Source organism: Drosophila erecta, unplaced genomic scaffold, assembly GCF_003286155.1.
Source record: "Drosophila erecta strain 14021-0224.00,06,07 unplaced genomic scaffold, DereRS2 tig00000126-arrow-pilon, whole genome shotgun sequence".
Taxonomy (NCBI): domain Eukaryota; kingdom Metazoa; phylum Arthropoda; class Insecta; order Diptera; family Drosophilidae; genus Drosophila; species Drosophila erecta.
Genome location: NW_020825209.1, coordinates 11,561,263 through 11,575,421, shown reverse-complemented (window position 1 = coordinate 11,575,421; position 14,159 = coordinate 11,561,263). Strand labels below are relative to the sequence as shown.

At 40.3% G+C, this 14,159-nt stretch overlaps 2 protein-coding genes across 2 annotated transcripts; one reads left to right on the top strand and one right to left on the bottom strand.

Annotated features, from left to right (window-relative positions):
* Positions 1–4,621: 4,621 nt before the first annotated feature.
* LOC6550189 (calcitonin gene-related peptide type 1 receptor) lies at positions 4,622–10,311 on the bottom strand. The gene is made up of 10 exons (XM_001978292.3): positions 10,090–10,311; positions 7,447–7,665; positions 6,663–6,963; positions 6,079–6,169; positions 5,923–6,014; positions 5,728–5,854; positions 5,578–5,679; positions 5,236–5,354; positions 5,064–5,137; positions 4,622–5,001 (listed from the first exon to the last, which is right to left on the bottom strand). The coding sequence occupies exons 2-10, from the start codon at positions 7,652–7,654 to the stop codon at positions 4,622–4,624; spliced, it is 1,494 nt and encodes a 497-aa protein (XP_001978328.2). The 5' UTR covers positions 7,655–7,665; positions 10,090–10,311.
* A 1,777-nt stretch (positions 10,312–12,088) lies between these two features.
* Positions 12,089–13,306, top strand: LOC6550188 (spore coat protein SP96). The gene is made up of 3 exons (XM_015155163.2): positions 12,089–12,368; positions 12,438–13,231; positions 13,295–13,306. Exons 1-3 carry the CDS (start codon positions 12,101–12,103, stop codon positions 13,304–13,306), a joined length of 1,074 nt encoding a protein of 357 aa, XP_015010649.2. The 5' UTR covers positions 12,089–12,100.
* The last annotated feature ends 853 nt before the right edge of the window (positions 13,307–14,159 follow it).

Here is a 14,159-nt window from a genome sequence, read left to right as displayed (position 1 = left end):
GCACCCAAACACACTCACTTGTAACCATTATTATATATATATGTAACCAGATTTATATATCTTTTTTTCGTCGTCTAAGATTCGTATTCGTATTCGTCAAGTGCAAACCAAAGTAAATGAAACCAAGAAAACTTATTATATTATATTACATTATATATTATTACGCCTACTTATTATTCCATTTTTATAATTATTATAACTTATTGAATGCAACCAAGCGAAACCAAACAAAAGCAAACAAAAAAACATAACTACAACTAAAAATATATATTTATTATTAAATAAATGTGTGACTTATTCCAAAAACTATGCAAAAAAAAATGAAAAAACACAAAAAACTAAAACACAAAATTTGTTTTCTTTTTTCCTCAAATATCTACACACACACAACCACACCCAAACTAGAGCTGGCAAGACTTTGGTCGATCTTAAGATAACATCGACTGGGTTCCTTGAGGCCACAACAAACGTTTTTTATTCGATACCATCTTCTTACAATAAGAATGATCGTTTCGATGACACAATGAATTTACTAGCGATGGCTTGCCAGCTCTAATCTGTACCCACCTGAAAATTGGCAATATTGCAGGCAAAACGCTTTCGCAGTTGAAGTGAAGTTGAATTGGATCGGATTGAAGATAAATCGAAATATGGCCAGTTAAATCGAAACTTCAGCCGTGTAAATCGCTCTACACAACAAATACACAACAACAGCACTCGCATTTATACAAATATATTTAAAATCCAGATTAAGTTTCAACGCTCTATAACGTATAACTAAGTTTTAACTAAGTTTTACGCCTATATAAATAAATATATAATCAAACACGAACTATATGTACGCGCATGAATATTAATTCAATTAAAGATTGTTTATTCGATTTTCCACTTCAATAATCTAGTTTTCAAATCCGAGATCATTTAGTAGAGTCTACCAACAATCAATGTGTGTGTCTGTAGTAGAACTTATGACATTTTTAGGAAGCAAACATTTTTTTTTGTATTTAGGGCTGAAAGGTCAGGCCACATCTACATGGCAATTGGCCATAAGGCGGAAAATACTAAAAATAATAGATACAAGAAAAAAGAAAAACATACCTTAAACTAGGAAAACCAAGAAAAACCAAACAAAAGAACTCAAGCAAAGAGGAAGTTGCGAAAGCAAATTGAAAACACCAAATTTTTAAATATATAACATAAATGATGTAAAATTTTTTAAACAAAGATTTATAGTAAAATTTATTAAGGTATTAAGTATGTATAACGATATATACAAAGTACACAAGGATAAGAGAATCAAGAGAAACCACTGCGGAATCGCGAAATTCGATGGAATATGAGCAAAGTGAAATGTGAAATACATTAAAAAAATACCTAAAATTACCTAGAAACGCGACATCAGCCAATCGACCGGAAGTTCTCGAAAGGCGACTGCTTGCAAGCAGTGCGGTCAACATCCGGAGTCCGGACTGGCCAATGCAAGCAGTTTACCATGCGGACTGCAGAGAAAGATTAAAAACAGGTCTTCGATTGCTGCTGAGTCGTTTTCCACTTCCCGGCGACTAGTTAAACTACTCAATACTCAATATGACATATGGAATAATCAAGTAATCAAGTAATATCCGCAAAATAACCGCCGCAACGCTGCGCAGGCGCGTGTGTCATTCACAAAAGCAATATGGAGATGTGGCGCGAGTTGGCTGTTTTTGCCCACGCTGACTTACTATATATATATATATATGTATATGTATGGGGAAGGCGACAATATGACGCAGTTGTACAAATCGCAACTCAGCGACTCGGTCACATTCACACACGGCTCATATGCCGCCACTTACAATTTACCCGAAAAAAACAAAAAATGATAAAAATCATCCATATTAACCGAAGCGTATAAGTTTAAAATTCATCTAAATAAAAGCCGAAGATGAAAAATACACGCAAAACCAAACACCGATCAGTTGGCGAAAGTTCTTCGATATTCATTTTAGCAAAAAAAAAAACACAAATAAATAAAAACAGCAGAATGCAAAAACTATAACTGAACCCAACAATGAAAATCATCAACTAAGCATGAAATGCATTTAAAAATTAAACACAACAAATACATATTTATTTATATATATATATAGATGTACATGTCTACTTGTATGGCCAGGATAGCGAAAATATGAAAAATAGCCCCCGATAACAGAATCGAAAACCGTAACAGAGCAACACCAAAATGAAAATGAATTTGAACCTAAAAAATCGTATAGAACGAAAACTCAAGGGGATAAAAATCCCAAAATACCCGAAAGTGAAAGTGAAGCGATTTTGAAGCGCCTCCCGAAGCTACACCCGAAAATCAACTTCCAACATTTTTATTGATATACACTAAAATCTAGACACTTAAGGCGATTTCATCGATACCAAAATCTAATCTAAGTCGAGATTGCATGCAAGTTAGCGAATATGAAACTTCAATTTAGGGCGTAAGCATCGATAAAACATGCGACAGATTATGCAAAACTAGAGAAGTAAGCGATAAAAGCCAAAGAGCGTTATTATGCCAGAAATTTCAATAAAATTATATGGCCGCCTGAGGCAGAAAACACGGTAATCAGTGTTGAATGTTGAATCACTTGCAAAATTCAAACAGATAGTTAAAAATAATAAGAAAAACAATAAGGAAAAGACAAGAAAATATACGTAGCCGCTTTGTCAGACGGAACGCGCCCAAACCAAACTAAGTATATAAGTAAAGAAAAATAAATTTAAAAAAAATCACAAGAATATTTAAATCAATTTTGTGCATAAGAAAACTCGATAGCCGTTATATACATATATGTAAGCCAACTACATATTTGTGTGTGAGCAAGAACAAGATTACAAATCAAAATAAAAATACAAATACAAATAAAAATGCAACTAAAAATCATAATTCAACTGCAAACTTAATTAATTATTATCCATTTGATTGTGTATGCTAATTATTATTGTCTATAGCGTATCGTACAAATATTAATATACTTTTCGTGCAAATCCAAGGGCAGCACCTATTTATGCATTTCCCTGCGATCGTACTTATCCAATTAGTTAACCATATACCGCATACCCATGTACTTACCTTACTTTTAAATATGCTTACTTACTCACATTTCGATATTGTATTCGTAGCCCCTGAGTAGAACTATTTCAATTGATTTGTACACCCACCAAGTCACACAATCCAAACCCGAAAAACCGCCCAGCAGCTAAAGAAATGCTCTAACTTAAACTACGAGAAATATGTTAGAGGCCTGTATGAATATGAATATGAGGTGTTTTCGATCAAGGATTCAGCCCTAAAAAAATTCGAAATTATTTAACCATTTTCCACAAATCATAGTGATTAAATGCGCTGTGGATTCCTGCAGGTCTCTAATACATCTAAATGGATAGGCGCATATTTGTATGTATTTACCAGAAATATATCTAACTAACACAGACACGAACAGATCACACTTACACTCACTCACACAGCGAAGGAAACGATACCGAGGAGACACAAATTTAGATGCATATTATTATATAACTTATATTGAAAAACAAAAGCGATAAGATGAAAACGTAAATTTTACTATACTCGTACATATAAATTATATGAATGTATGTAAATTATTATTATATTTGTATTTTATTGTATGTATTAGTTTTGTTCCACGCTCTTTTGCTCTTTCATAAACAAAAAACAAAAATTTTAAAACGAAATCCAAACGAAACTTGATAACAAAAACTAAAACCAAACAACAAAAAGCCGGCAAGCAATGGTATACAAAATAAAATAAAAATATGACAAGAGAAAATCCACAAAAAAATGAAATAAAATTGAATGAAAAATTTACCAAAACCAACTTGTTTTTATTCCACGTTTATTTGACACTCAAACGATTTCTTTGCAGTTAACATGATTTATTCGCTACGTAAGTGTGCTTGGTTAAGTTGAATAAATAGCACTAATATCTGCCAGCTACATTAAACGTCCAGTTATTACACATATATATTTGTATCTTAACATTATTAAATGTTGAAGGTCTAAAAAAACTTTTCCTAGGTACACGGGTACGTATGTTTCATCATCCTCTCAGGTTTTGAATATATTTTGTATCGTAAAATATAAGCATATGATTTTGTACTAAAATCATCGGGGGTACCTGTAAATTCTTGGCATTTGATTCCATAAATAGTAGATATAGAGGGGATCCTCAAGGATGCATTTAAATAGCAATATATTATATATGGTTTATATTTATATTAATTTTTCTAGGTTCAAGCTGAGATTTTGAATGTAGGTATTTTTGTATATATTTTCTCAAAAAGTGAAAAGTTTGAAACTGAATTTTTATGGTAACATTTCTTCCTAGAAATATTTAGCACTCTTTTTATTTAAATGAATGAATATGACCAAAACTTTCATTTTGTAAATGCATTTCGGACTTGATGAGCCTGGGTAATAAATACTACTGGAACATTTTAAGTAAAGTAAATTAAAACCAAAATGATGTTACAACTAATCATGATAGAAGTGTTCCAAGCTGCTCCTCAGAACCTTTGCTCTGCGATGCGGTCAATGTTTCGATTGACCCGCGAGCGGTACTCCTTAAACGCCCAACTCTCGGCTGGGCGTGGTCGTGGCCATCTGTCCAGTATTACTCCCGGCCGGCGGCGCGATCACCAAGCTGGGCAGCCACTTGTTCAGCAGCGTGCGAACGGCGAAGGTGACATCGTGGTTGGCGAAGCAGAACAGGAAGGAGACCACGAAGCCCTGCAGGCTGACCAGCACCACGGAGAGCATCTGATAGAAGTGGTCCAGCTGGGTGCCGGCGTCCGGACGGTAGGGCAGCAGGAAGTGCTGCAGCCCGAACAGCGGCACCAGGATAATGGTGGCCCGCACCGCCTTCCGGATGGCCAGTGGCGCTGGCTGGGCGGACTGGGGATGCAACTTCCTCACGATCACCCGCAGAACGTTGATCAGAAAAACTGTTGGGCGAAATGCAAACAGCTTAGCCAAATTGTGCGGGAAATGAAATTGGGAATATTACTGAAGCTGGCCAGCAGCGATAGCGTTATGGGCACCGAGAAGATCCACAAGTAGAGACTGTCCGTTATCCAGCAGCTGCAATAGTGTGACATCAAAAGTTACGTACGATGCAGTGCAGCATTAAATCAAATGCTTGCGACTTATAAATGCGGGTAACTTTGGCAAGGACTCACTGTTTATTGTCCGGTGTGCTGAAATGCCTGGCCAGTCCGTAGAGGATGGTAATGTGAATCGGCAAGAACCAGCTGATGAGGATGAACCAGCGCATCACAATCGCGTCCTTGACAAAGACCTGGCGAATGGAGGGAGGGCGTCAGTATCTGGCGGAAGCAGAGGGCAGGAGTTGGCCAACGTGGCGATTTGCTCTTAGACAAATTGCCGGGGATGAGGCATTGCCATGTCAGCGGCTGCAGGATATCACATCTGCCATGCACAGAAGTCGCTCACAAAGAATGCAGACTTGCTGGGCAATTACACAGATTTGCAAGCCGGCAATGCCAGATGAGATGACTTACCACGACGAGCACCAGGTGCAGGTGCAGGCCCTCGCAAAACATCCAGAAGTAGTTGACCAGCATGAAATAGTGCACCACCAGGTGCAGGCCGATGCACCAGAGCTGAAAGTTATGAGTTATGTTTATGGATTTTCTCACAGTGCATCTTACCGGATTCTCGGCTATGGTCTCGGATCGCTCCACCACCAGCCGGTACCACAATATCCAGGCCACACAGGTGCAGGCCAGCGAGGCGAAGAGGTGCACATGGATGCGGATGCGGGTGCAGCGCAAGGATCTGCCAACGGAACGGAACGGGATGTCCGTGCATTAGTTTCCAGAGGGGAGGGCGCCGACAACACTTACTTGAAGCCCAGGAAAATAATAATCGATATGAGCAGGGCCAGCAGGGAGAGGGCGTACCCCTTCACGTACAGCTCGTTGATGAACTGGCGAAACTGCGGTGGCAACTTTCTTGATTAATGCCCATGTACCCCCGCCTGATGCCGCCGGAGCACTTACCTCCAGGTCCTTGTAGTCCACGCAGTTGGTGTAATTGGACCAGGTCTGATTGCTCACCGGATGTCGGTACCAGGAGCCGTTCTCCAAGCAGCTATGAATGCGAAATGCTTACGATAATTGTGGCTGGCTAAGTGCGGACTGCTGGGGGTTTCAAACGGAGCGCCTGACAATGCACAAGTTACCCAATTTAACCAGGAGGCAGCTGAGCTCAGCTGGTGTGTCGAGTGGGCTGAGCACTATCCATTAAATTGGAGGACACATGTAGTGCAAGTTTTAAAGGGAGATTATCTCTGCCAGCGCTGAGCAAGGATTTTAATGTGCTTTCATTACAACATTTTCTATCTGAATCGGGAAAATATATGCTGCGATTTTATGCAGTAAACTCTGTAGCACCCATAAATAAACATTTGCAGCTTATGACACAGGGAAGGCCAAATGGGCAGGATATTTCCGAATTTATGCTCATGTGAATATTACGAATTGGGGCTTTTATTTGAGCATGCGAAACCCTGAACGGAATGCAAATCTATCCTAGCCCTGAGGGCGTAATATGCAGGCATACAAGTATTGGGCATTTAACTCACGTCTTGTGGGCCAGAAATTTTCTGTTGAATCCTTCGACGAAATCGGGACAATATTGACTCAGCACGGTGCCGGCCGGAGTCCTTGGCCAGCAGAGATATCCGTCAAAGTTGAGGGGGCAAAAGAGTCGGTGCTCTTTCTGATTTGTGGCCATCGTGGCACTGACGACGGTGGCCATCAGCTCCTCCTTCTCCGCCAGCTCCTCGTCCACGCTCCGCATGTCAATAACGCCCTCGTTCATCGCGGCGTTCTCCAGATATCGCGGCACCGGGCTGAAGTTCTCCGGCAAATCGGAATCGTAGTCTGTGCACGGCGACAAGTGCCATTAAAATTGGCTTACTTTATGACATAATATAATACTTTGTAGGCTGCAAGGCTGACTAACTTATAGACTTGCATTTAAAACTGCTTTACACATGTCAAGTGAAGTGGCATCTAAAGAAAACCCTATTTAAGTTTTCTCCCAGCTGCACATATTTAAAAGGTCTTGTAAGAATATATGTACTTTTGTTAAGTTAAGTTTGAGGTGAAGTGCTTTTTAAATTCATCAATTTGCCTTGAGACGTCAGTGATTTGCATTGAAACGAGTGCCCATGTTTAAATTTGCATCCCAAGACGTAATCCAATAACTTTGTATACATTTAAACACATCTCTTTGAAATGCATCAAATGAAATCAGATGGGCTGTAATTTAATTTAATTCCCTACTCTTCTCTTCGCTTCCCTGCTATTCTTCGCTCGACGACATGTGGCAAATCACGTATACGCCCGTTGGCCGCCACTCACCTGTTGCTGGGCCAAGTGAGAATGATGGGTCGCCCGTATCGTATGTGACATTCTGGTATCGAAACACGCACTCGGCATACAAATGCTTTAAAAAGATGCGCAGATTATCCTGCGTTTGGGCCTGCGATGCCACATCCAAATTTAGCGGCTCCGAATCTGAAGAGGTTGTCGCCATCGTGGGTTGTTCGGTGTGAGTAACTGCTGTCATGGGTTGGTGCACTGAAAAAATAGACTAGCAGGATTGGTTTTCAGCTACAATGGCTTTAGAGGTAAGTACGACAATGAATTCGCCACAAATAATCATTGAAAGCTTAATCAAATTTATTTTACATCAAGATATTGACTTGAACATTATTTCTCGCAGTATTTCGCCATGGCAATGGGAATTTCAGTCGCTTGTGGCTGTGCATTCGTGTGTGCATTTCTAATTTGGTTAGGCTTCAAAGAGTTGCTCGCATTGGGCTGATATTTGTGGAGTGTGCCTGTCTGCGGGGAAATGGTGCCAAAGGAAATGGAATATCCACACGGGGCATGGAACATTCCCCCAGTCCTGTGAACCACCACCCAGAATATCGGGGCTGTGTGTGTTGTGTGTGCCGAGTAGGTGTCTTCCACATGTTGTAAATCAGTTTATTGTCTAATTAATGGCGGTGGTTAATTGTGTCGCTATTTCTGCAGCCGTGGTTGGGCGAACTTAATTGCATTTCGTCACACAGCGCGACAGAGCAAATGCCACGGGGCAAAAACTCAAATGAAATGCACTTCGATCGAGGGGCACACGCACACTCACGCACACACACGTGGCCCAAAAAGCGGTATAAGCTACAAAGTTCTTGCCTAACCAGGTTATATTTTTAATCAAAACTCATTTCACTTGATTGAGTTTCCACAGAAGCCTGCACAAGCAGTGGAAAAGCTTGTATGCACGATACACACATACAGCGTAGATGCTTTTCCCGCTCACAGGCTAAACTTTAATTTGCGGCATTAATTTATTACAACGAACTGGGACAGTTTCCCATGATGGATATGGCGCCTGGCTAAGCATTCCTGCATGTTCTTTACTTTTGCAAGTGTCTCGGCCGGGCAATTAGCCTCAGGTAAGCGGGACAGGACGTTGGAAGGACCAAGGACAAGAGCGCCCTTTGTTGGCCATCAATTCGAATGGTTGTCTTGAAGCTCTAATGAGCATTAATTGCATTTACAGTACCCCTCCCTTGAATTAAATCCATTGCAGGATTCCCGCTTTGCCATTGCTTTGGGGCAAAATACACTTAAAGTGACACAGAACACTATGCCTATTCAACAGATTGCGTTTGTCGTGCCAGTTACATATAGAAAAACATTGTTACGCGACTGCAAAAATGTTCTTTGAAGCAGGTTTTTAATGGAATAATTATGGTTTTCTTCTTCTGCTAGCACAAGTAATTAAATATGCTTGTATTTGGAAGCAAGCTGCTCTCTTGAAAACTAGCTCGTTTTCACTTTAGCTCGTTTTTACTACAGCCAGTTCTGAAAAATGTTTAATGCCCTTTTGTTTTACCGACTAAAAACAAAAATATATGCAGCCAAATTACAAGAACATCTGGAGCGCTCTGTGTACCCAAGATATTTCCCCACAAAACTGAAGAAGCCCTCCAAGAAATACGCAAGCATCTGCAACATTTTTGGCAAATTGTTTTGTTTCGCATAGTTTTTGATGCTGGATACTTGGGAGAAGAGAAGCCATAGGAATGGGGGCGCTCATTTTGAAGTATTCATAAAGCACAAATAATTGGAAAACGTTTGCTTGCATAAATTATGCACGAAATTGATATTTATTGTCAACAATGGGTGGGGTTAGAGGAAGGACATATTTTTCTTTTGTTTTTTGGCGACGGGACCGCCCGCTGCAAAAGATACAAATGGCCAATCAATAGGGGTGGGCGCAAAAAGCTGCCAGAGGAATAATTATATGTACACATGCTGAATATTGATGATGAATTGTTTTGTCTAGCAGCCTAGCGACAGAAAAAAGAAAAATAAAATAATAGAAGCGGAGGAATAAGGCCGTCAATGCGGTTAATGATGCTAGCGCCATTTGCAGGCCGGAAACGGAAATGCCACGCAAAGCGAACAACACACACACACACGAAGTGAAGGCGGACATGCGAAATAATGCCACATTATTCGGTCATTCTTGTCGGATCAATTATAATAACAAATTACTTCATCCACATCCTCTGGGTCACCAAATGCAATTACGCACGCCGGACTGGCCACGAATCATCTGGAATTCGAATCCCATGAAGGATCTTCTGGGCATAAAAGTTGCCAACGTTGCGAATTATTACCCTCATTTCCTTATTTCCTGCCAATCACTGCCTTATTTTCCCTGTGTAGCGCAAAAACTTTCCGCATAAAACAACCGCAAATAGGATGGGGCTTGAAATCGAATTATTTATTTGTACTGTTTACGCAAATATTTAATTCGATTGTGCACTTAATTAAACGCACAGCAAAAATTAGGTCTCGTGCGGCGCACTAATTAGGCGAAATATTTGCTGAAATATTTATGTTCAAATGTGGTTTCTAAAATATTTTCACCTAATATCCGCGTAATAGTTGTGAAGAATTTGCGCAAACCAAAAACAGATCACTTACATGGGGCCCCACGGGCAATTGAATTCAGTCAATTGTTTGCCACAGCCATTCATTGAAAACTTAAACAATTGATTCTGTTTCACGTACAGCAACAGAGCACAACAAAAAATATTTGAAACACGGACAAAAAATACGCTTTCTGTTATCGGTATTCAAAATTGGCCGCTCCACTCCGATTTTCGCACCGCTCTGCTCCGCGTACTGCAGGCAAATGGTACGGCATCCGGCAAAAATCACCAGCCGATGTTGCTGGCAGGGCCCATGTTTTCCCCATTTTCTCGTTTTCCCGCCCATCCACCCTCTGCACACTGAACGAAATGTATGAAAAATACCATGTCTTGAAAGATTTTATATAAACTTCTATATAAGTAGTCAGTAAATAAACATATTTTGGTGAACACATACATATGAGGCAAAAGAACCAAGAATATGTAATTATTTATATTTTCGTTATGTAAAGCTTGTGCTTTTTTCGAGTGCACGAGTACTGCTTTCCAGAGCACTGCTTGCCATCAACAAGTTGTCGGCGCACTGCTTAGATGCCTTTGTGCGGCAAGTAAATTGCTTGTCGTGGGCGTGTATAACAGTTTTCCAGGTGGGCGTGGCGCACACAGCTGGGAATTCTTAAGAATTTCGAATTTTGTCAAAGGCATTTAACTCAACTGCGGTTTTCCATCTAATGACTTATTTTAATCGTGTTTTTATGGCGACAAAAAATACTAAATACTAAACACAATTGAGTTCCTAAAGTAATTTAAAACTAATCAATTTAATTTCAAACTCGTATACCAGCAATATGATAAACTGTATATAATGGGACCTGAAAGTAATTTGTGAAAACAATGCAAACTGGATTTTCTTTCACTTTGGACCTGTTTATGGCATTAGATGCGATTGCAATGCAGAGTTATTGTTACGCAGTAACCTTTAAGATTCAACTTTAGTGAATTCCTCGTTTCCCTTCCCTTCAATTTTCGATTCATGTAAAATATCTCCGCAAACTTTCATAAAATTTATTCCTGCATAGTTGATGTCCTGCATAGCAAGCGAGTATAAATATTTTATGCGGTTCTCTGCCGTTTCTTCAGACGAAATTGGCATCGACTTAGGATTGAAACGAAATTCTTTAGAAAATGTAAGAGAATTTCATATAAAATGTATTTTACAATTAGCAGCCCACTGTGTGGTGTGAAAATTTCTGCCTTTCAGCTTCTAAAAGGGCATGCCCGTAAAAGTGAATTTATGGCAAACCGCCTTCGCAATAAAATTGTCTGCACATGTCCGCAACTATATGCAATGCACTTTAATTTTATGAATGGTCAGGAGCAAGAACGAGATTGGGTACAGGCTTAGAACAGAGCTTAAAATTTGAATTGTAGCTTGTAACCTAGTATCACTGGTTATCCGTCTACCTAAAGTTGAATTACTGTAATTGTATTTGCTTATTAAAGGAAATTTTCCAGGGAAATTGATGTACTTCTGCTGCATGATTGTGTTTGAAAGTCATTTGGCTTTGATTAATATAAAAGGGATAATGTCAGATATATTCTAACAATTATTAATGTTTTTGGGTATGTAGAGAAGCACTTTGTATTAATATAAGCTTGACTACATTTTGTATGGCACTGTTCTTCAAAAGAAGCGTGGAAAAATGAGTTTCAGATTAGTTAGGTCAGGTTCTATCGACATTAATCCATTTGCCCACGTTAAGAACAATCTGGCGCCAGCTGAGCGGGCTTAAAGTTCTAGTTGGAGAGTTTAAGCAACGGCCAAGTGAACGATTTTTTTGTTAGGTAATGCCATATTACTATGGCATAATGTCGCCGCTCTTCGGTCGCACGTTTCCGAGTGATAAAAGCCGGGGAGTCGGGGTTTTAAGTATGAAAAAAATGCTCTAGAGTGATGTAAAGACCGTAATCACATGCACGTTCCAGACCTCATTTCTCAGTCGAGTCGCTGACCCATAAAAGCGGAGATCTCCGTGGTCAGCGACATCAGTTCCATCGGCAACATGTTCTACCCAAGGTCTCAGTCCAGCTCCTTAGCTCTACTCCTGACTTTCGTCCTGGCTTACGTCGGTGTTAAGGGGGACTACGATTGGTATGGCGATTACTCGGGCTCCGAACTGGACTACATCTTTGCGGACGTGAACTTCGATGCAGTGTGCCCACCAGGTGGATATGCTGTCTGCGCCACCGATGGCTACAACTACCATCGATTCTCGAGCAAGTGCCGCCTGGACTCGCAGAACTTGAAACTGTTGTTCGCCGGAAAGAAGGGTTAGTTCTCCATCCCCATCCTTGCTTATGACAAACGTTAATTTATTTAATTCCCTTTTTTCTTTATAGAACTTGTCCAAACTGACCTGAGCTACTGTCCCTCGTATCCCGGGCAATCGTGGAATCCACCAGCGCCTGCTCATGGCTATCATCCCAAGCCAGTTCAGGATTATGCCCCGGTTCGGTATTCCTCATCCTCTGGCCAGAACTCGTACGCCTATGCCGCTGCCAGTGGGCCTTATGGCGCCAAGGCGCTGGCTGAGGCTCCGGGCCCGTATCCTGTGCCCTCTCCCTCCTATTCCGTCTCGTATCCCGCCGCTCCGGCTGCCTATGCCCCGCTCCCCGTCAAGTATCCTTCTCCGCCCTCGTCCTATCCCGTTTATTCCCAGGCTGTGCCAGCCTATGCCGCCGTTTATGGCAACGCTGGCACTGGAGGCAGATATCCTGGATACCCCACCACAGCAGCAACAACCACAGCAGCAACAACCGCAGCAGCAACAACTACTGCAGCAACTACTACTACTGCTGCAGCATATACTACTACTGCTGCAGCATCTAGTACTACTGCTGCAGCAACTACTGCTGCTGCAGCAACTACTACTACTGCAGCAACTACTACTGCTGCAGCAACTACTACTGCTGCAGCAACTACTACTACTGCTGCAGCAACTACTACTGCAGCAACTGCAGCCACTACTACTGCAGCAACTGGAGCAACTACTACTGCAGCAACTGCAGCAACTACTACTGCAGCAACTGCAGCAACTACTACTGCAGCAACTGCAGCAACTACTACTGCAGCAACTACTACTGCAGCAACTACTACTGTGGAAACCAACACAGAAACAACTACAGACTCAACTGTAAGTAGCCAACTCTAGAATCTGAAACCCAATTTTAAATATTTATATATTTCCCCATTCTAGGGCGATAATTAAATGGAAAAAGCTATCGATCGGCAACAGCAATGCCGAACCCACTTGAAAGTTTAGGAAAACCACAGAAGAACCGCACGAAGACAACACCAAACGAAATAATAATTTTGACCACAGCAATGTGTAGAGTGTTCCATTTAGCCACAATAAAGCAATCAGTACAGCACATAAACAAATTGAGTCGATCGCATCTGGGTCTTAATTTTTGGAAGGCACTGAGAAAAAGTGGTATCATCTTAAAGGAATTGATTCCTAAGAATTCCATAGCATTTAAATGGTATTAACGATTTTGTTGATTATTTTATAAATGTTTTTATAGAACGCAAGATGAGATGATCATCAGCTAATGAAAAGAATCTAAAAAGAACTTTAAAAGAAAAGTTTCTGGACTTATATATCTCAAATTTAAGGCAGTTTTGTGTTTTACGGACTACTTATAATATATATCTGAAATTTAAGGGAGTTTATGTTTTATATATCTGGAATTTAAGGCAGTCTTGTGTTTGCTGAACTTACTTATATATTTAAAATTTAAGGGAGTTTATGTTTTATATATCTGGAATTTAAGGCAGTCTTGTGTTTGCTGAACTTACTTATATATTTAAAATTTAAGGGAGTTTATGTTTTATATATCTGGAATTTAAGGCGTCTTGTGTTTGCTGAACTTACTTATACATTTATCTAAAGGGAGTTTTATGTTTTCCTAACAAAAAAGATATAGCCATAGGTTCTCTAATATCGTATACTGCAAAATGAGCTTAGTGCTAATTTTTTAGTGACGCTTTGCAGTGCTATCACCCGATTTTTTGCTATGTGTTTTGGCTGTTTGGGTGCTGCGATGTGGGCGGCGGTTATC